Raw genomic sequence first — 20,414 nt, forward strand, 5'->3', positions numbered from 1 at the left:
CCTCTCTCAGAACCATAATTTACCACATTACTACAGCAGAGACTGATTAGTCCAGTGGTGCATCCGCATTTTAGGTGTTGGTGAACCACATGTCCGACTCCTGGTGTGAATATTCAGGTCAATGTAAAACGGAAAAGCACAGTGCACCTGAACACCTCACCGAGGAAGCCAACGTGGACACGGAGCTAATGTCTGCTTAAACCGTGCTGCTGAGCTGTTATCATCAAAAGACCCGTCATAACAGGAAGAACTGAGAAACCTCTGAAATTAATGAAAACACTTTATTGGTTCATTTCATCCTCAGCACTTCACATCAGCACAACACCTGGTGGTGCTAATTTAGCAACACCTGGTGGTGCTAGTTAAAACCGTCAACGTTCAGGTCTGTCAGGTTAAAAGACGCACACACGCACGCACACTCGCTGCTGTACCTTTGTGAAACCCGGGTTGGCTTCAGTTTGGGTCAAACCAAAACATCATCACCTCCATGTGCAGTTCCCTTCAGTGAATAAGTTAAATCAGAGAAACATCGAGAACTCATTGCTGTGAACATTAGTGAACGTGAAATAAAGACTTTGTGTGTAAAGTGAAGATCGTTGGCGTCTCGCTGTGAAAAGTTTATAATGTTCATAAATACAATTTGAAGCTTCTATCGTCCTGATGTGTTCTGGTTCAAATGTGATGGATCTGTTGTGAACAAGCCAGCCTCCGCAGACACCGATCCATGGTTCTGTCCAAACATGGTCTCGGTGGATCAGTAGAGTCCAGCTCAGACTTTCTCTCCGGTCTTGTTGAGCCCCAGAGCCTGGACCACGTCCACAGTGAGACCACTCTTCAGAGTCCTCCTCACTGCAACACAGACACGGTTAGTGGACCAACTGGACTCAGGGTTTGCTGTAGTGGGTCAGCACACGACAGACACAGGCATCAGGTTCTGTCAGTGCATCAGAAAGTTGAACTTCATTTACAGCAAAAGATGTGGACTTGATTTTTCAGCTATTCATTGTTAAACTGGTCTTCTGTGTGTAGGTTCTGTTTAACTGGGTCAGACCGTGTGAAGCGGTTTGGGCCAGGATGAGAGTTGCTGCTGACGCCTTTAATCTAAATTTTAACCCAAACATCTGAGGATTTACTGAGGAAGTGAAAACACTGATATCAGCCTGTTTTGGACACATAGCTGCCGTAGTGTCACTACACACCATGCCTGAACCAGGAAGAACAAGTCCACGGACCCTGACCAGAACAGGGCGCACTGCATGCTGGGAAGTCTGTGCTTAACGGGTCGACTGAACGTCGCAACACCTGATGCTGTTAATTCTGATGTGTTCCTGGTAACTTGGTACTCACTGGACTTCCTGTTGAGTCTGGACCGTTTACGGGTCTTGGGACTGGACGGTCGGTCCGAAGGGTTCTGGGTTACAGACTTAACCAGTCGATCCATGATCTCGTCTGTGGCGTCGTCGTGGGAGTTGGTCCCGTCCTCTTTGGCTACCGACATGACACATGGACTCACCCTGCCCAGACCTGAAGACGACCAGAAAGTCAGACGGAATCATATTGGCTGTTCGCAAACTCAGGGAGAAAGTTTCGGAAATGATCAGAGTCTTACTGCGAACGGCCCTTGAGCGCCGAATGCCTGTCTGATCCATAGAGTCCCTGGTGCTGATCAGCAGGTTCTTCATGTTCTCGTGCTCCTCCTCCTGGCCCACGTCGGACATGGTGGACACTGGGGTGGGGCTGTCCTCCTGACACACGGCCCCAGAAAACTTCTCTGTCTGTGAGGAGGGGGACAAAAATAGTTTTTAATCTCAGCTGCGGTTCTACTGACCGACAGCTGGTTCTGTGGAGCTCAGCCACGGCTTTACCTCAGTGATCATCTTGCCTCTGGTCTTGGTCCGTTCTCGGTGGGTGGCCCGCTTCCGTTTGAGAGTAAGGACCCGCTCTCTGGTGGTTCGATACTCTAGAGAGAACTCGCTGATGATGCGACAGAAAGCAGTGACTTTAATGTCTCTGACCGAGGAAGACGGCTGACCCAGGAACAGCAGGAAGGAGTGGAACCTGCAGAAGGAGAGGAGGTCGTCAGTGAATGTCAGCAAATAAATCACGTGCAGGGAAATGGACCGCGCTCCCCCGACCTGTTGATGACCCGCCTGTGGACGACCTTCAGGATGAGGATTCTCTGGGTGCAGTCCTTCAGGAACTCCGTCATCTTGTTCTTCAGCGCTGCCTTGGTTTCATGTTTGGCGACCACCTTCAGGTTGTCCCATGATGCTTTGCAGCGTTTCTCCAGCTGGGCCAGGTTTTCTGAGAGCAGCTCAAAGTCCACCTGCAGGAAGAGCACTCAGCAGGTCACCACCTGCTCGTTGCCCGATCAGACGGAGACAGAACAGGAAGCAGGTCTTTACTTTGGCAGATCGAGTGATGGCGGGGATCTCCGAGTAGACGTCTGTGGATTCTGGGGCATTTTCCACCACCTGGTTGCAGGTGTGATGCAGCAGAGACTGACGATGGACCGTGTCCTTCACCTCCACCACCTTCTCCAGGTAACTCAGCTCGAAGCCTTTAGCCTGGACACAGAGGCGGCAGTTAAAGCTGTCGTCTCTAAACACAGATTCAGCTTCATCCTCTGTTTGCACATCTCAGTCCGCTTGTGTTTACATCTAATCTGTGTTTATGAAGATCTCAGCTCAGTTAAGTGAATGCGCAGAGGGAAACATCAGGCCGACTCAACCAAAGTCTGCCTCGCAACAGTTACTTAGTTGGACTGAACTACACGTTAAACGCAGTGTGGATACACGTACAGATCACAAACACGCTGAGCTACAGATATCACTGCAAACCAGCTGTGCGTTAGCGTCCGTTTGAGAAGAAGGAGCGTGAACGACAAGTTCTCACCGTGATTCTGAGCACGACTGCAGAAGAGCAACGTGAGCAGCACACTCAAACAGGGGCCTCCCCACTCCTAAGCAGGCGGTTATAACTCAGCGCTGAGTGTGATTAGACTCCGTTCCCACCTTTTACAGTGTAGCTACTGTGTCATTATCACCAGCAGGAGTCCTTTAAATGAGCACGACCTGGAGCTGGTTCTACCAACATCACTGACCGAACACTGGAATCAAGTTTGTCATAATGTGTGTGTGCGTGTGCATGTGTGCGCGTGCTCTCTGTTTCTATGTTCACATTCCTTCCTAATGAAAAGCGATGAATCACATGTTGAGCTTTGTGTTCTCACGTTGGAGCCGTTGAGGAAGTTTCCGATGGCGAGCAGCGTTGCCAGGATCCTCTTAAAGGTCTGGTTGGAGGCCAGCTGCTCCATGCCTAGCTTCAGGTCGAACAGGGGCTCAGCAATCTCCTGCAGGGGGCGACACCACCAGTGAAAACTCTACTGAACCCACGTGGTGCCATTGCTGCACCACAGGAACAGCTACAGGAGGACATGCTGGAAAGCAGGAAATGAGCTTGAGCTAAGCTCGCCCCACGTTACCTTCTCCAGAGACTCGTAGTTGAGCTTGAATGCCCAGAGCTGCAGGCGGGGGACCAGGGCGCTAATGGAGGCTAGGCTGAAGAGGAACTGCTCCGCTGTGCCCAAAGGCACATCAGGATTGGCCAGCTGGGCCTCCTGGATCTTCTGCTTCTCCTCTTCCGTGGGGGTCATGGTCAGGATCTTCTGCTCAAAACAAAAATGGGTCAGCTTGACCTGGTTCCGTCCAAATAAACCACAGGCTGGGAAGCTCTGATGTTCACGTGTCTTTACCTCAATTCCCTCTTTGCTGATGGCAAACTCATCAAAGTTGAGGATGGCCGTCTTGATGACGTGAACGGCCGGCAAGACCGTCATACCGATGTTGATGGCATTACTGCGCTTCGAGTCCAGAACCAGAATCTCAGCCTTTTTCGTTTCAGGTCCTTTCTAGTCATACACACACAGATGTTAATGAAGCTGTCAACAGAATACAGTGCTTTATTATTTATTTGTTATTTTCCATTAGAGACAGAGCAGATGTTAAAGTTTAAACGCTACCTTATGACACTGTTCAGAGCAAATTGTCTGGTTACCTTGGAAATAGCCAGTTCCTTGGCTTTGGACTCAAACAGGTGTTCAAGGCGGATGGTGTCCACAGCCACCTTGTCCAGAGACGCCCACACTGTTCCCTGACCGAACCGACACTTCTGAGGCCCATCCGCCTGCTTCAGCTCCTTCCAGAACAACTTCACCAGTTTCTTCTTCTTCTGAGACGCTGCCAGAAACGAGGGAGCCGGTGCACCTGGTGGAGGGGGGGGCGGTGGTGGAGGAGGGGCTATGCCGCTAGGTGGGGGAGGAGGTGGGGGAGGAGGTGGCGGCGGTGGTGGTGGGGGGGGGGGAGGAGGAGGGGGAGGGATCCCAGATAAGCGGGAGGAGGAGTCGAAGGTGTCCATGTCCAAGACGTCCACGTCTTCCTCGTCCAGCAGGTCTGAGAAGTCCAGGTCTTTGATGCGCAGGGCGTCAGAGCTGGGCTGCAGCTGGTCCCAGGCATCAGCTGGGGCCTTGGGGCCCAGAGGAGTGGGTGGGGTCAACTCCGGCCACTGGGAGTTGGTCTCGGTGTCCACGGTGGACTGGTGCCGAAGGCGCTGGTTCTGATGGTGCAGGAGACGATGTGATCAGCTTCATCACCACATATGGAGGGTCGTTTTAACTTACTGGCAGTTGAACACAAACTACATTGCTGTCTAATAAAAATCTGAACGATGGCTATAAGGGCAACTGCTGCAAGACTCGGACCTGCGTCTCTTCAGCGAGTCGGGCCCGTGCTGCCTGAGCAGAACCTTCCAGACCCTCTAGCTCCGTCCTCAGGGAGGCTTTTGCCAGGCTGGCGCTGGAGGACTCATCTGAATGTGCTCTGAGGTCAGACAGACGATCCAGCACCAGACCCCGACCACCTGGGTCCCCACAACCTGAGGAGGAGAAAAACACTGGGTCTCATTTCCAGAACCAGAAAATCAGGCTCGTAAGTGCAGAAGATTAGTAAATCTGGAACAGTTTCCTGTGGATCGTGTTTTTGTAACCTTCAGGACAAATGTTTGGTTCTCTTACTGGGCTGGAAGCTGGCTTCTCCCTCTGATCCTGAAGCAGCAGCTGCTGGGCTCATCTTGGAGAAGAGCATGTCCAGCAGAAACCTCTTATCGTTGGACAAGGTGCTGCACTGACGCTGCACCAACGGAGCTGCACACAAAACATGTTGGAGATTTAAACACACAGCGACGCCTAATACACACCTTCCCCTATGATTTTCAGAATGCGGAACATCAATAACTAGGGTTTGGCTTGGTTCTGGTCAGAACTTAGACGGTAACAGGACTGAGATATGGAAGGAAGAATTAAAGCCACAAACAATAAAAGTATTTGTTTGTGTGGGATCATCGTCATCGCAGCAGTGACGCAGCTGAGCTAAATTCTGCCCAGTCCACCCAGATCTGCTGACACAGGTTATGAGCATGACGCTACACACCTGCAGACCTTTTATGCAGTGAAACAGAACGGGTCCTCTGTAGAACCCACTTCACTGCTTCCTAACCATCTTGAGCCCGAGTGTCCACACAAGCAGCTGACTAACAGACTCCTGGGGCTCAGTCTGAATGCTGCAGCGGCGCTCGTTACGTGGCTCACTCTGGGAGTTGGATCATTTGGTGCCCGGACTGCAGACATACACTGTTCTTTAGACTGAAAGGTAAGCATTTGTTGAGACTTCTGTCATTCTGATTAATCTGAGCACTCACCGGGACTCTTCGACTCCTCCGCTGAGACATCGCCGCCCTTCTCTGATGCCGGCTCTGGGCTTGGGGTTATGATGTCATCAGTTGTGGACAGCCTGGCCTGGCTCAGATGTCTGCTCCTCCGCTTCTTCTCCCACTGTGTGGCTGCCAGGCGGTGCAGGAAGGTGTCTCTGCAGGGCGGAATTGAACAGGAAGATGTCATGAAGAGGTCGCAAAAGGAGGAGGAGTTTTCTTCTTGTCAGATCAAGAAGTGAAGCCAGACTAAAATCAAATCAGAAACCAACAAGATTTCAACAAAACAAAAATGCATTTCAGCAGATTGTTCATAGTCAAACACACCAACGATAACACACACAAACATTGTAGCTGTTCTGTCTGTTCTGGGAGGAACTTGTACGTTGACGTGCAGTGACGGGACCCAGTCTCGTCAGTGGAGGGAGGAGACAGACTCCCTCAAGACCCTCCGCCCTGGTTGAGGTGGTCTCTGTGTTAGAACCTGCTCAACATCCTCCAGCACTGCCACCAGAAACTGTAGATACCCCCCGCCCCACTTTACAGTCTCACCGGCTGTTCTTCAACCTTACTTGTCCTGATGCATAGATGAAAAAAATCCCAGTTTCCACTTTTACTGTGTGCTACTGTGTGTGTAGCTTTAGCGTGGCTAGTGTGGCTGCCTGAAGAAATCTCTCCATTGTGGCACTAATAAAAGGTATGCTATTTTAAAACTATGGCTTACCAGTGACAGTACCAGAACAGAAACACTCAAGTATATTATGTAACACTGCACAACAAAGCAGAAAAAAAACAAAAAACTAAACTTGCTTCCCCACTGCAGCTACTGTTCAGCAGTCATATCATTCAGTACACACAAATACCGAAGCCGTTAGAGCTCCAGATCTGAAGACATGAAACTCCAACAACCACAGTGAAAACTCTGCAGAACTATTATATATAACTATCTATTGTTGTGGTGTAAACCGCAGCAGACAGACGGAGACAGGGTGGATTCTGTGGTTGGAAACACTCTGAACTGTCTCAGGTCTTTTCCAATGGTCCGAGCTTTTGAGTTAAAGGTTTTAAGGGACAAACACCATAATCAGAACGCAAGTCTGATGAGGGCAGTAAAGTTCACTTCACAACCATACCTGAAGAAGACAGGCAAAAAATTACAAACACTTCAAACAACACCAAACCCACCACCAGGCTGCACCAGCACCAGACCAACACTGTCCTCCCTCCAGCTCCCAGCATGCAGTGGGGCTGAGGCAGTACTTACGCAAACTTCCTCAGAACAGGTTTGTCCATATTACAGTCATCTGAGCTGTAGAGACACAATACAGAGCTGAGCTGGATGCGCACACACACACACACACACACACACACACACACACACACACACACACACACACACACACACACACACACACACACACACACACACACACACACACACACCTCAACGTGGGGACTCCCCATTGACATAATGCCTTCCCTAGCCCCTTACCCTAACCATCACAAATAAAAAGGCAGACGTCTATTTTTTGCTCTAATCTGAACTGAAAGTCAATTCTAATCTCAGCCCTAAAATGAAATCTTGACCCTCAAAAAAAGCTTTTGGACTGGTGGGGACCCGCCAAGTGTCGCCACATAGTCGCAGTGTCCTCACCTTGTTAGCAAAAACATGGTTTATTGTCCCCATGCCGAAGGAAAAACACGTACACACACACACACACACACACACACACACACACACACACACACACACACACACACACACACACACACACACACACACACACACACACACACACACACACACACACACACACACACACACACACACACACACACACACACACACACACACCGTTGTTTAGATACCACTCTTGTCTATTTGTGGCCTTGGTGGTGGTGGGGACCACTCAAAGCTATATAAATACTGTAGTATTTATATGTTTCTTTACCGATACATCCATGTGCTGTAGAACCTGTACCAGAAGCTGCATCAGATCCAATACAGAGTTTGAATACAAAACAAAATAGTTGCATCAAGAAGTGTTCTTTTATGCTGAGCTCAGCATCAGGAGGAGGAGGAGGAGGAGGAGGAAGGAGGAGGAGGAGGCGGCGGAGGGAGAGTGTACTCACCAGTAGGGCTGATCCTCCTCCTCAGAGCTGAGGTGGAATAAGGGAGGAGAGGAAGACAAATGAAGATGTGAGAAAGTGAAAGATTAGAGTAAGAAACAAAACATTCTGAAGTTACAGTAGGAAAGAGAGAGAACGTGAAAACCAGACAGAAGCCTGGATTACAGCTAGACGTTAAATAAAAGATAGTCAGTGAAATGTACATTAAAAAACACAGATGATTCAACAAAAACAAAATAACATAACAGAAAGGATCCCAAAAAAAAATCAGACGTCATGAGATAAACAATGAAAAACTGAACTAACCCATGGAGCATGATCCATGAGACCAACCCAGAGATAACAAGAAACCACAAACCAATTTGCCCATTTCACCATAGCCACGTCACCATGGTTACCACTCAGCCAAGCCCATCAGCTGCACTTACTTGAAACTGGGTTTAGTCTCCGTCTTGCTGGTCGGCTGCTCCGAGTTCAACTGAGAGGACTTGTCCTGGAGAGAGAGATCTGGGGAGGACGGGCTGCAACACAGAGACAAAGAGAGTAAACACCCTGAGAGTTCATGCCAACGCTGGACAACTGTGTGTGCGTGTGTCTTGCATCCATCGAAGTGAGAACCAAAAGATATATTTTCCTACCAAAGTGAGGACAATTTGACAAAGTAAGGACATTTTGGCTGTTCCTCACTTCTTGGCCTGTTTGAGGTTTAATATATGATTTTAGGGCTGAGGTTAGTATTGAGTTTTGGTTCAGATTAGAACAATGTCTGACTTTAGTTTTAATGGTTAGGGTAAGGGGCTAGGGAAGGCATTATGTCAATGGAGGTCCTCAACTGTTAGTCCAGTTAGCACTCTGAGGTTGGCCTCAGTGTTACAGACCTGCAGACGGATGAAGACTCTTCAGAGATAGAACTGGATTTGGAGAAGAGCCTGGACTTTCTGCTCAGACCCAGAGCCGACATGTGGTGACTGAGAAAAGAGCGACCCCTGGTGGCCGGAACAGACCACAGCACCGGAATAACGGAAAAAAACATAAGGAGGAAAACACCAGGGTTTAGAAGCAGACCATAAAGCACCAAATGACCCAAGACCAGAAGAACCAGATCCCAGACAGGCATGCAGGGGGGGGGGGGGGGGGGGGGGGGGGGGGGGGGGGCACATGGAGATGAGCACAAATGTTCCCTCCCCTCAAAAGTGAATCTCAGCGAGCAGAGAGGGTCCAGAGTCAGAGTCCAGGAGATTATCCAGGTTCTCCTGGATTTTACTGCACAGGGATCAAGTTAAGTTGGTCTGTGCCCAATCTTTGAGTATGATCAGACTGAACTTACGGACTGGACGGGGTCTTTGTGTCCTGGTCTGTGGACACGGTACCATTGGAGGCAGTTTGAGGGGGCACAGGAGAACCTCTTTTGGACCCGGCCGGACTGCAGGCAGAGCTGCTGGAATCAGAGGTCAGCGGAGATGAAGGCCTGCTGCCGGGACCCGATGTGGGGCTAGGACCGGATCCAGCGGGGTCTGTGCTGGTGGGAGACAGGTGTGTAGTGGGAGATGCGGAGCGGGAGGAGCCCGCTGAGGATGGCAGCAGGTCTGGGAGGTTCTGACTGGATGAGCGGCGTCTCCTTCGTCCTTCCTGCTCCCCTGTGGCCTTTCTCCTCTCCTTACGGAGGTGGAGCGATGAGTCGTCCACTTCCCCATCTTCGTGCTTCAGAGCCACCTGCAACAAAACAGTAGTAACAACAATAATAATAATTTTCTTTCTAAAGCACCTTACATTTGTAAGCAAATATTGAAGTGCTACACAAGAAATTAAAAAGAATAAAACATGTGGACGACAAAACATTAACACATAAGTAAAAAGACAGTCCCATGAGTAAAACATAAATAAAATAGAAAGATGACGGTCCTATTAATATGCTTTTTCTGAAGAGAAAGTATTTTAAACTAGGGCATTCCAGATCCGTGGAGCGGCTACTGAGAAAGTTCAATCCCCCATTGTATGCAGTTTGGTCCTGGGTTCCAAAGACGATATTTGTAGAGCGAAGGTCCCTTGTTGTAGATTGTGGCTTGAGGAGTTCTTTAGAGATATTGTGAGGCATTCTCATGGATGCACCAGTTGGTAAGTAAAGCAAAGGTGGATGAGAAGCCAGTGAAGTGTCCGGAGGATGTGATGTGCTCAAATGTCCGCACCCTCATAGGAATCCTGGCAGCGCTGTTTTAAAAGTGCTGGAAGGCTCTGAAGGCTCTTGCCAGCGATCCCAATGAGGAGTGCACTACAGTAGTCCAGCCTGGAGGAGACAAAGGCGTGGAGCGGCCTTTGGGCCTCAGAGGGAAAGGGAGGGGCAAAGTTTGGTTGGTTTCTGAAGAATGCATGAGCTACGAAGTCATCCATGCGTGGAGCTTCAGCCAATCACGTCCCCAGTGTTTTGACTGGTAGTACTACAGTAGCATACTATTTCTGTAGTACTACACAGAAGTACTACAGAAATAGTATTACATTAATAGGACTCCTGTGCATCATAGTACTACAGCAATAGTACCTCATAGATGCTGAACTGGGCCCTGAGTTCTGGTTCTGTACCCGTCTTCTTCATGTGTTTCTGGATGACTGTCTCAATCCCCAGCTGCTCCAGACTGTCCGTCACGTCGTAGAAGGAGTCCTGGTCAGGCAGCGCTGCCAGAACCTAAAAAAAAAAACACAGCACAAGCTGAGAAATCGGGCGACTGTCAGCGACTGCGTCAGAGTTTCACACTAGACCGTTACCTTGTTGATGAGAGTCATGGCAAACATGAGCAGCTCGGTGTCGGAACCGTTCCTCTCCTGCAGAACCTCCATCACATAGCTCCACGGACTCACGCCTACAGCACACGGCGGGTTGTTAGGAGGAAGCCTACAGCCAAGTCTGCTCCCTTTACAGCCCCGCGTTTACCTCTGCGTGTGTCCACCACGTCCACGGCCTTGATGAGCAGGGCGCTGTTGGACTCGGCGTACTCGACAAACACGATGAGCAGCTTCAGGGCAGTTTTCACCACCAGGCGAGACTAAAGCAGGAGAAATATGTTCAGTCTGTGTCCAACAGGTGGCGCCACAGCTCAACCCTGAGGTCTACAGGCTCTTATAAACAACACTTCACTCTTAAGTAAAAGCTACATCATGGAGGGAAGGTTAAGTTTTGTGTCTGTACCAAACCGACTAGGTGCAGCACAAGTCAAATCTGTAGTTATTTTCCGGGACTCTGGGTTCTGTGGACTCACCAGACTTCCTGTCAGCGTGTAGAGCCACTGCACCGTCTCCTTGTGATTTATGACTCCGTTCATCCCGTCCACAAATAGCATTATCTGACTGAGAGCTAAAGACAGAGGCAGAGGAACGCAATGAAGGATTCAGGAAGAGCTGCTGAATCAGAGAACAGAACCTGTGGAGCCCAGACATCAACTGTCTCTGAAATAAGACTTTAGTCCTGAACCATGCGGTTGGTGACACGACTACAAGCTGCGAGTAGATTGGAGATTGACTTCTGACATGGTTTGATTTAAGTGACCATAGTAATTAGGATTTACAGCCTCTGAACATTAAGCAACAGCAGCTTCATGTGTTAAAACCCACCAGAACCAATGACCCTGTTAGAGTGATGTGCATCGTGTACCACCTGAGGGCTCAATGTGTCCTCTCACCTCTCAGAATGTAGTTCTGGTAGTTGTGGTCAGCTTCTGCTCCAACTTTGATGAAACACGTCAAACCTTCAGATGCCACGAACTCTGGAACCAGGTCTTTATCATCCTATAGAGACCAAACAGACACGTGCAACTTCACACGGCAGCACAGTGAAGAAACAACTGGAGCCTTAGCTGCAATACTAACAATATTAATATTAGTTTGTTTTGATGCCGAGTGGATTCTAATGTGATGACAGTGTGTGTTTAACCTGGAACAGCTGTTTGAGAGAGAACAGAGACCGTCTGAGTTCTGGACCCTGAGAGTTGTACAGCTTCTCTGAAACACACAAACACAGGAAGTTCATTAAACCCAGAGTCAGCGTGGAGTCAGACACCAGTGACTCCACCAGCGGTGGACGGTTCCTCTGTGAGGATTTAGTACTTTCTGCTGCATTAGACAGGACAGCTGTTCCATCATCATCATCATTATCATCAGCTGAGTCAAACAAGGCTGTTGAGCTGTGGCTCCGCTGGCCCAGACGAAGAGGAGGTTCTGTGTGTTTGAGGTGTCCAGAAAGGAATAAAACAGTTTCTTGCTTGCTCACAGGTCATGGACTTTCAGAACAAACAAAACTGTTGGAAAGAGAAGATTGAGTAAAACACTGACAACTACAGGTAGCAGCATGAGACTCCAAGCTCCCTGGACAGTTTGTTTAATTTAAAAAAGATTCATAAGAAAATGACTCCAACATACAAATCAAAAATGAGGATATGAAACAGAAACATACAAATACACTAACAAGCGCCCATAGGTGTCACAGCAGTCATGGAAACACAGAGGAAACACAAGTCCTCCCAGGTCACCGTGGTTACCAGCAGCTGCATCACCAAAATACTCCCATGATTGCTGTACAGAAGGAAGAAACCAGAGGACTGAACCAGTCCAGCTCCTCTGGTGAAGCTGGACTCCTGGTTTTGGCCTCTGTGTCTCATAGCAGCTTCATGCAGGGGATGTGGTTCTGTTGGCTTTAGACCGTGACCTTTAGCAGGAACCGGGGTGGTCTGCTGAGGAGGGTGAGGTTCTCCTTTATCCAGCTCCAGTACATAGTTCTCATCTCATTCTACAACTGACTCAGCTTCAGATGAGACAAGACAGACTTTTAGACGAGGAAACTCTAGGCCAAAAGGCAAACACACGTACACGCGCGCGTGCACGCAAAAAAATAATAAACAAACTCAGTCCGGATCCATCAGCTCTTATTGTGCAACATCTCTAGCAGGAAACAGTAGCAAAAGCATTTGGCTGCACATCTGCAGGATGACAATCAGACATGGGAACCACGACAGACAGAGGTCACATCATCACGTCTACATCCGCTTCATAGCATATGCTGTATTGGTGCTGGACGGGTCCATCAAAGTCAGAACCCCGACCGTGATCAGACAAAGAGACTCCCTGAAGCACTGAACTGGCCCTTTGTTGTGTGAGGCAGCTGCTGTGGTGTCACAGCTTCTCCTGCAGCAGAAATAGCAGGTAGTTATTATGAGGTCATGACGAAGCTTTCAAAGCCTGGTGTCAGATGACTGAATACATGTCACAGGAGACACCAGAGACAGAGCAGTGTGTGGAATCTGCCCCACGTCTGTTAAAGGACAGACTGAATCAGACTGTGTTTCACTTTCTACAGCTTCAGTTTCATCAGTTTCAGCTCCATTAGCGTCCTGTCGGAGCTGAAATATGAGGGTTTGGTAGGAGTTCAGCGCCGCTTCATCCTCAGGAGCAGGTAGCAAACATTAACAACGGTTTCATAGTCCTAAACTTTAAACTACACATTAACTACTGTGTGAAGACAAGAAGCGTGTGGATGGTCAGGACATGTTACAAACAGACTTATAGACAGACGCTCGTCTTTTTGCTATAAGACACTGTGGAACGGTTGTCCATCAGTTACCAAGTGTCCATCTCCACATCCGGACGTGTCAGGACACAAGCGGACTCTGTTTTTATCTTGTCAAACAGATACAAACATCCTGAGTTTATTAGGAATATGTTAAACATGGTCCAACAGCGAGTCCTTGAGTTCGGATCCTGTAGAAACACTGAACTATTGTATAAAGACGCTGCTCTGTGACAAAAGGTCACTGGCCGAGCTTCAAAACCTCTAAAAATCAAGAATCCCTACAGGAAAAGAGATGTGAACAGTGAAGCTGCTAAATACAATTTGAACCAGTAACCAAACAGAACAGCAGAACCGAACCCTGACGCAGCCGTCACCCACAGATGGGACTTCTCCAGTGATGCCGAGCGTCTGCTAGGCCACACCTGAGGACAGGGCTGCAGCCTGTCGCCACGCAACCGTCCGAGGGGGCGGAACCTCGGCTGGTTTGTTGGCTCTGGGTGTTCAGAACCTGTTGGGGCAGGCGTCTCTCCACAGGTCACCACACTCATTTCACTGTCCAAATGTGCGCGAGGGCATCGAAAGAGGAGCATTTGCTGAGCCCTCGGGCCGAAGTGTGTGTGTGTGTGTGTTCCTGTAGCTACATGCATAGTGAAACATTTCAGCCTTTAGCGGTGAGCTACGTAGCAACAGGTTTTCTTATCACAGTGACATCAGCAGCTGAGTCACAGAACAGGACCGTGACGAGCCACGCTCAGCGACGTGGCCGCCAGCCAAGGCCCGGTCCACTGCAGCAGGTGAAAGGCCCAGGAGGAAGCGTCTCGGGGTCTTCCTCTGCCAGAAGCGGCACATTCTTCTGCGCTGACTGCACTTCCTCACATTCACGGTCGTCGCTGCTTGTTTGCCCATCTAAAAAGCCTCTCATAACGTGAGCGTCACATGACTCACGTCATACGACTGAACCCTAAACTCACTGTAGGAGCTTAAACAAATCAACAAACAAATAGGGGAAATTAATTAGGGAGGATTTACGACATTCCTGCCTTCCTGGTTATATTTAAAAGGTAGAACTTCTACTATACTCTATGTCAGATCAGCTCCTCTTGGAAGTCCTTGAAAGCCCCTCAGCAACTACGGAGCCACAGGTCCCAGCAAACACCCAATAATCCCAGTTGGACCAGAGGGCTCCTTTTTGCAGCCGCTGCTTCTTTGTTCCCATCGATAGACAGAAGGAATCCTGTTTATGCTGCAGAGACAGGAAGTGACCCCGCTAAACTTAGTGCATGGTATTTCCTGTTAGTGTCACGCTGCTGATGGCTTTTACCTCCCAACCATCACCACCAGGCTTCTCAGCGCGGCCGTGACAGCGACGCCGTGGCTGGAGCTGAAGCCGAGCCGCACACAACCAAGAGCGGAACCGCACGACAACTGTTCAATGGACTTGAAACATAAGGGCTGACGAGGACAATACAAACAGACACACGGAGCTGTGTGTTCACAGTCATCGCTGCAGTGATGACACAACAGTACGACATGAGCAGGTGACTCAAGCCTTTTGTGGGGAATCCAACCTGCAACCCAAAGGAGACGGCAGACAACAACTAAAACTTTGGGAATGTTTCCAACAGGAAAATGCAGTTCCTTTGTCTGCGTTGAGTCATGTCAGGACGCGACAGGTTCACACCCACTGACCCAGAATCTGCGTGAGACAGCACACACACGTCACACCTGCTTCAGGTGAGCCACCGCGCACACATACACACACCCGAGCACACACACTCTACATACAAAGTTACTTTGATATAAATGGTGGCAGGTTTAAAGAAGAACCTTCAGGACTGATGACACACGGACACCTCTTCTGCAGTTACTCCTACAAGGAGGAGCCATCAGAAGCTGTAATGTCCATTTACCCCTGAACGCAGCAACAGAAACACTGAGCTCGTTCTCTCTCTGCCAAAGCGTAGAGGAGGAAGAAGCTCGCTGGGAAGTCCCCCCAGGGCAGGAAGGGTGGGGCAGTGTCAGGAGAAGGAGGACGAACCCAGCAATAAGAAACTGATGAAAAACTACCGGATCCTCAGTACAGGTTTGAGCCAAACAGGTGCATAAGCAGAACTCAGTCACAATCAGAGTCGGACTCCCTCAGACAACGGGAGGTCTGGTGACCAGAAGCTGACTTGGGATCTGTCTCGATCTCCTTCAAAATAAGAGCTTCTGGGTCTTTGCTGGAAAACTGCAACAGAGAAGACAGTCTACTCACAATTATTAGCATGTTTTGATCATCAAATGCTGGGTTGGTCTCAGCCCATGACTGAGGACAATTCATGTCTTTGAGAATAATTATAATAAAAGTTTTTAACTTAATATGAAGCCATGAATTAAGCTACTGTTAGGACACTGTCCCGTGTTTCCCCAATAAAGCCTGATGTGGCGCTTGCGTCACCTCCAGCGCTGAGTCAGCTGCTGGACACACTAACCTAACTTTAAAAAGTGACTCATTGTTAAATGCGACCTCGTGTGAGCAGTCATCGGCTGCTCCCGTCCGTCATTTCGTTCCCAGGAAAAGTTACACAGCCACCAGACAGGGAACGTCTGTCCAACATGTCAGACACCGTCAGAACGGATTCTGCTCCCGACATTACATCACAAAAGGTTAAAGGCTGAACCTCTGGGAACATTTGTGTTGCTGTCTGTTTGGAGCAGGAAACGTCACACCAGCAGAGAACGCCATCAAAGCATTTTAACTAAACAGTGATGAGAATCAACACTACACTAAAGACAAAAACTGATGGACTGAAGAGGAGGTTTGAGTTTTCTGGATAAAACTCCGGCTGACTCTGGATGACATGTCGCTGTGGTCAAAGCGTGGACAGATTCAAAGAGCAAAGTTTCCCCTGAGTCATCAGAGGACGAAGCATTGGAAAGAAAAAAAATGAGGAGATAATTACCGAGGACGGCGTGAACGCGGACGGAGAGCTGAGTCCTCAGAATCAGGACGGGCTTCTTTCCTTTCCTGTGGAAAAAGAGGAGAGTTGAAGCTGAGAGGATCTCACCAGTAAAACCAGTACACTCAGCATTAAGACAGGCTTGCACACAGACAGAACACGATACCCAATATGTAGCACTATGAGACGAACAGAATCAGAAGACGAACATGCAAAAGAATCTGCTTCATCTTGTGGAAATATGTGAAAACTCCTTTTAGTCTAAAGAAGCTTCCTGGAAAAGCAAAGTAGCTGGAACTGTCTGAAAAACAGGCCTTTATGGTCACGTGCAGGACACAGCCTGTACAGGCAGGACCTACTTTATCTGCATAGTCACAGGATGATGTGACGTTGACTGACAACAGTTAAAGATGACTAGAAGTGCTCTGAGCTGCTCCAGGATCAGCACAGTTGCCATATTAAGCGCCGCAGGCAGGCAGAGGCCTGCTGGGATTACAGTTTGGAAAGAACGACAGCGTGAAGGCATGGAAAGAATGAAAAACTAAGAAAAAGAGAGAAAGGGGGGAGACAGAGAGAAAGGGGTAGACAGAACCAGAGAGAGAGAGAGACAGAGACAGAGAACCAGAGAGAGAGAGAGGGGAAGACAGAGAGAGAGAGAGAGAGACAGAGAGAGAGAGAGAGAGAGAGAGAGAGAGAGAGACAGAGAGAACCAGAGAGAGAGAGGGGAAGACAGAGAGAGAGAGAGAGAGAGAGAGCTCCTTCAGACTAAAAAAGGAACAATTATGAGATTTTTCAGCGTTCTGTTTTTAAAGCCTGTATCTCTCCACAGACGCTGGTTGTTCTGGCATTGCAGCAAATCAAACATGTTATTTTCACATCATCAAGCTGTGGTGGCCGAGAGAACACTGAAACGGGCCGAGTCAGAACATCGATCTGCATCATAGACGATCTCCAGCAACGCGGAGCTCAGCAGACGAACGCAGGCCGTTTCAGCACAAAGCAGATGTTTGGACACAACTGCAGTGAACAGCTGCAATAACAGCTGGTAGCAGGCAGAACACCGGCCCATCTGGAAGCCCGGTTCTACAGGCGGCGCTACTACCGGGTAATATTAGACCCTGCTCACATGACGTCACCCACGTGGACATGAGATGATTCATAGACGGGTTCTTACGTCACGTCCTCGTAGAAACTCTCCAGCTCGTCTCTCTGCTCGGACAGAGACAGGTCCAGGTCCAGGTAGCTGCCACTAGGAGACAGCTGCAGGGAGCAGTCCTCCAGCTGCGAGAGACAGACAGAACGTTAGGACAGAAAATTTCAGCCTGCAGCTCTAAACACAGATCTGGGTCCTGTTCATCTAGAGAGAATCCTCCCAGAATCAGACGCAGAAACAAGCTCAGCACCAACGGAGCTGTGAGCCCTCTTTACTAAAGCGTCCACAGCATCCGTCATGACAAGAACCTACAACTGTCCTCCCGACAGAACCTCCCGTCTCCTAGAACCCAGTTCCCAAATATAGCCTTGTCAACATGAGGGAGTGAAACAAGCAGGTGATTCATTAAGTCTGTGTTGTGTTTGTCAGTTCAGGGTCAAATCTAATAAAAGCCAACAAGAAAACGAGAGGAGCCACCGGGCAGGTTGGACCCGCTCCTCCCCAGAACAAAGCCCGGTGCCGGCTCACTGCTCGCTCCCTCCCTCCAGACGAAGGACTCGTCGGCCCAATAAAACAGTGAGATTCCGCCACCAGCAGGTTCAGCTCCTACTGAACCTTTGAGAGTTTAAACCGACCCACAGATGCTGGTTTGGGTTGAACAGGTCTAGTGATCATCTCATCGCCCCTGTGAGCTTGGTTCTCGGGCTTGGTTCTGGTAAACCTAGAACTCCTTCCACTCTATTTAGAGCAGCAGCAGCCTGTGAGGCACAGGCAGACATGCTGAGCCCATTTCAGACCTGCAGAACCACATTCCTTCAGTACTGTAGTTCGCATCACAGAGCGACTCTCATTCAAGCTTTTCAAAAGGCAGGAGCCGACCTGGACCCGTGAACACACCCACAGGGGGCAGGTCCATTCAGAACCCGTCACTCAGCTAAGTGTGATTCAGGAACCACCTGTCGTCATTAATAGTTTTAGGTTTTACTCCTGCATTGGCAGCAGCGATGCTTCTTACTGCGAGAGAAACTGGACTCTGATTCAACCGAGCCGCGACTGGACAAACTGGACATTCCAACATTCCTGTTTCATCGGTTCATGGTACTGATCCGACCACTGGTCATGGGCTGTTTTGGAGCACATGCGTCTTGGCATGTGCGGCAGGAAAAGCCCGTTCAGCTCTTATCTGCATGCTGCTGTGCCTATTACATCCGTGCCTCCATCCATCAGGCTTATCTGCTGTTTACAGGTCCCACCCGCTTCCTCCAGAACCATTCTGCTCCGACTTCACCACTCAACAAAATCAGAGCCTCAAAGAGAAGCTGGAGCTGTCACGGTCTCAGAGCCTACCAGCCTGGAGGTCCAGCCCCAGGGCATGATGGGAACCATTAGAGGTCTGTGAGGACTGTACCTACTGGGGCTGGGATCCTGAAGATTCCTGCAGGGCCTCAAACGCCTCACTGGAATTTGCTGATACCACTGTTCTGGATCAATTTCATCCAAAAGATCAGCAGCTTCATTACCCCATTGACTAATACACGCTGTCTGCGTCGCTGACCTTTAGCCTGTGTGATAAGTGGACTGGGACCGAGACCTGATCAACAGCTGGGACAGCGGAGGCATCTGCTGCCGACAGTGGGTCATATCTGCAGTAGTTTGTTCAGTATTAAACATCTATTGCAGATGAGAATGTCTCCATTGGTTCCGTCCCGAGTGGAACATCAGGTCCGACACGCTGCAGCAGCACAGTCTGAACGGCTCCACTACTGTAACACAGTAGACACAGCTCTAGAAAAAAACGGGTCACACTGGACCCATTTATTGGGCCCGGCTCTAGATGGTTCGGTGCCGTACCAGGTTCTGCTCAGTTACTGGTTGATCTTGCTGTTAAGGAGCCTCAGAGTAAACTTTACTTTGACTTACTGACTTGAACATTTGACCTCGACTTGTCACAAACATGAAGTCCTGACTCCTTTTTTCAGTGCGAGTCTACTGTACCAGCGCGGTACCAAGCACCACTAGGTCGGGTTCTACGGAGTTCTAAACAAAATCCATTCCCATGAACATGATTCTGCTGCGTTCCTCTCTTTGGTTTTACTCTTACGCTGTTACTGTTCAGTTCGTTTCGATTTTCGGTTGAGTTCGGTTCAGTTCGACTCGACGCGCGTGTTGAAAAGAGTTAAAGGTCCGACAGGCAACGTGGTTCCGGTGACCCACCTTCAGCGGCGCCTCCAGGAGCTTGTGTATCCCTGCGATCTGCTCGCTGAGCGGCAGGTTCTCCACCAGGTCCACAGTCGGCGGTCTCCGCGGTTCGGGAAAGTTTGTGCAGATAAACGGATCCGAGTCGTCCAAGAACTGGACCCGGCAGGTGACGAAGGCCATGACTGCGTCAACCCGTCCGCACTCGCCGGCACAGATCCGTTCTCCAAGCGGTACCACGCCTACAGACGCAGCGAAGCCGCTGTGGCTGTGACCCGGACTCCTCCGGCTGCTCGCGGTACTTATACCCCACCGGCCGGCTCAACCTTTCAGAATAAAATAGTGCTGCAAATCCTTCACTACGTTTTTCTGATGGTTCTGGACCCAACGAGTCGGATCAAAACGCCCAGCTTGATCTGCGCCAGGAGGCTAGTGAGGCTGTTCCCCCGAATAACGCCTCCCTGGGACGCAAACCCAAACGAACCACATATAAACGTTTTGTTCGTGTAATTGTTGAAACTGGCAGATGCTGGATATGGTCGTTCTTTCAGTAATTACATAATTTCAATTAATGTAATTGCAGTTTTCAACTGAAATGACTCGACATCATCCAAACACGCGACGAACCCAGACTGGAATTCTTCTGCTTTTATTTTGAAGCTGAGATCCTAGATTA

General features: G+C 49.3%; 1 protein-coding gene across 1 annotated transcript; it reads right to left on the bottom strand.

The window, feature by feature from the left end:
• Positions 1–262: 262 nt before the first annotated feature.
• On the bottom strand, positions 263–20,024 carry fhod1 (formin homology 2 domain containing 1). The gene is made up of 27 exons (XM_029143546.3): positions 19,757–20,024; positions 17,564–17,670; positions 16,393–16,457; positions 11,816–11,883; positions 11,565–11,670; positions 11,145–11,239; positions 10,820–10,931; positions 10,654–10,748; positions 10,430–10,573; positions 9,221–9,606; positions 8,772–8,879; positions 8,322–8,414; positions 7,897–7,923; positions 7,028–7,072; positions 5,755–5,921; positions 5,072–5,200; positions 4,760–4,932; positions 4,057–4,614; positions 3,755–3,910; positions 3,485–3,667; positions 3,233–3,352; positions 2,406–2,567; positions 2,136–2,326; positions 1,866–2,058; positions 1,610–1,775; positions 1,348–1,524; positions 263–849 (listed from the first exon to the last, which is right to left on the bottom strand). The coding sequence occupies exons 1-27, from the start codon at positions 19,919–19,921 to the stop codon at positions 770–772; spliced, it is 4,071 nt and encodes a 1,356-aa protein (XP_028999379.1). The 5' UTR covers positions 19,922–20,024; the 3' UTR covers positions 263–769.
• Positions 20,025–20,414: the final 390 nt, after the last annotated feature.

Source organism: Betta splendens, chromosome 3 (genome assembly GCF_900634795.4).
Source record: "Betta splendens chromosome 3, fBetSpl5.4, whole genome shotgun sequence".
Taxonomy (NCBI): Eukaryota; Metazoa; Chordata; class Actinopteri; order Anabantiformes; family Osphronemidae; genus Betta; species Betta splendens.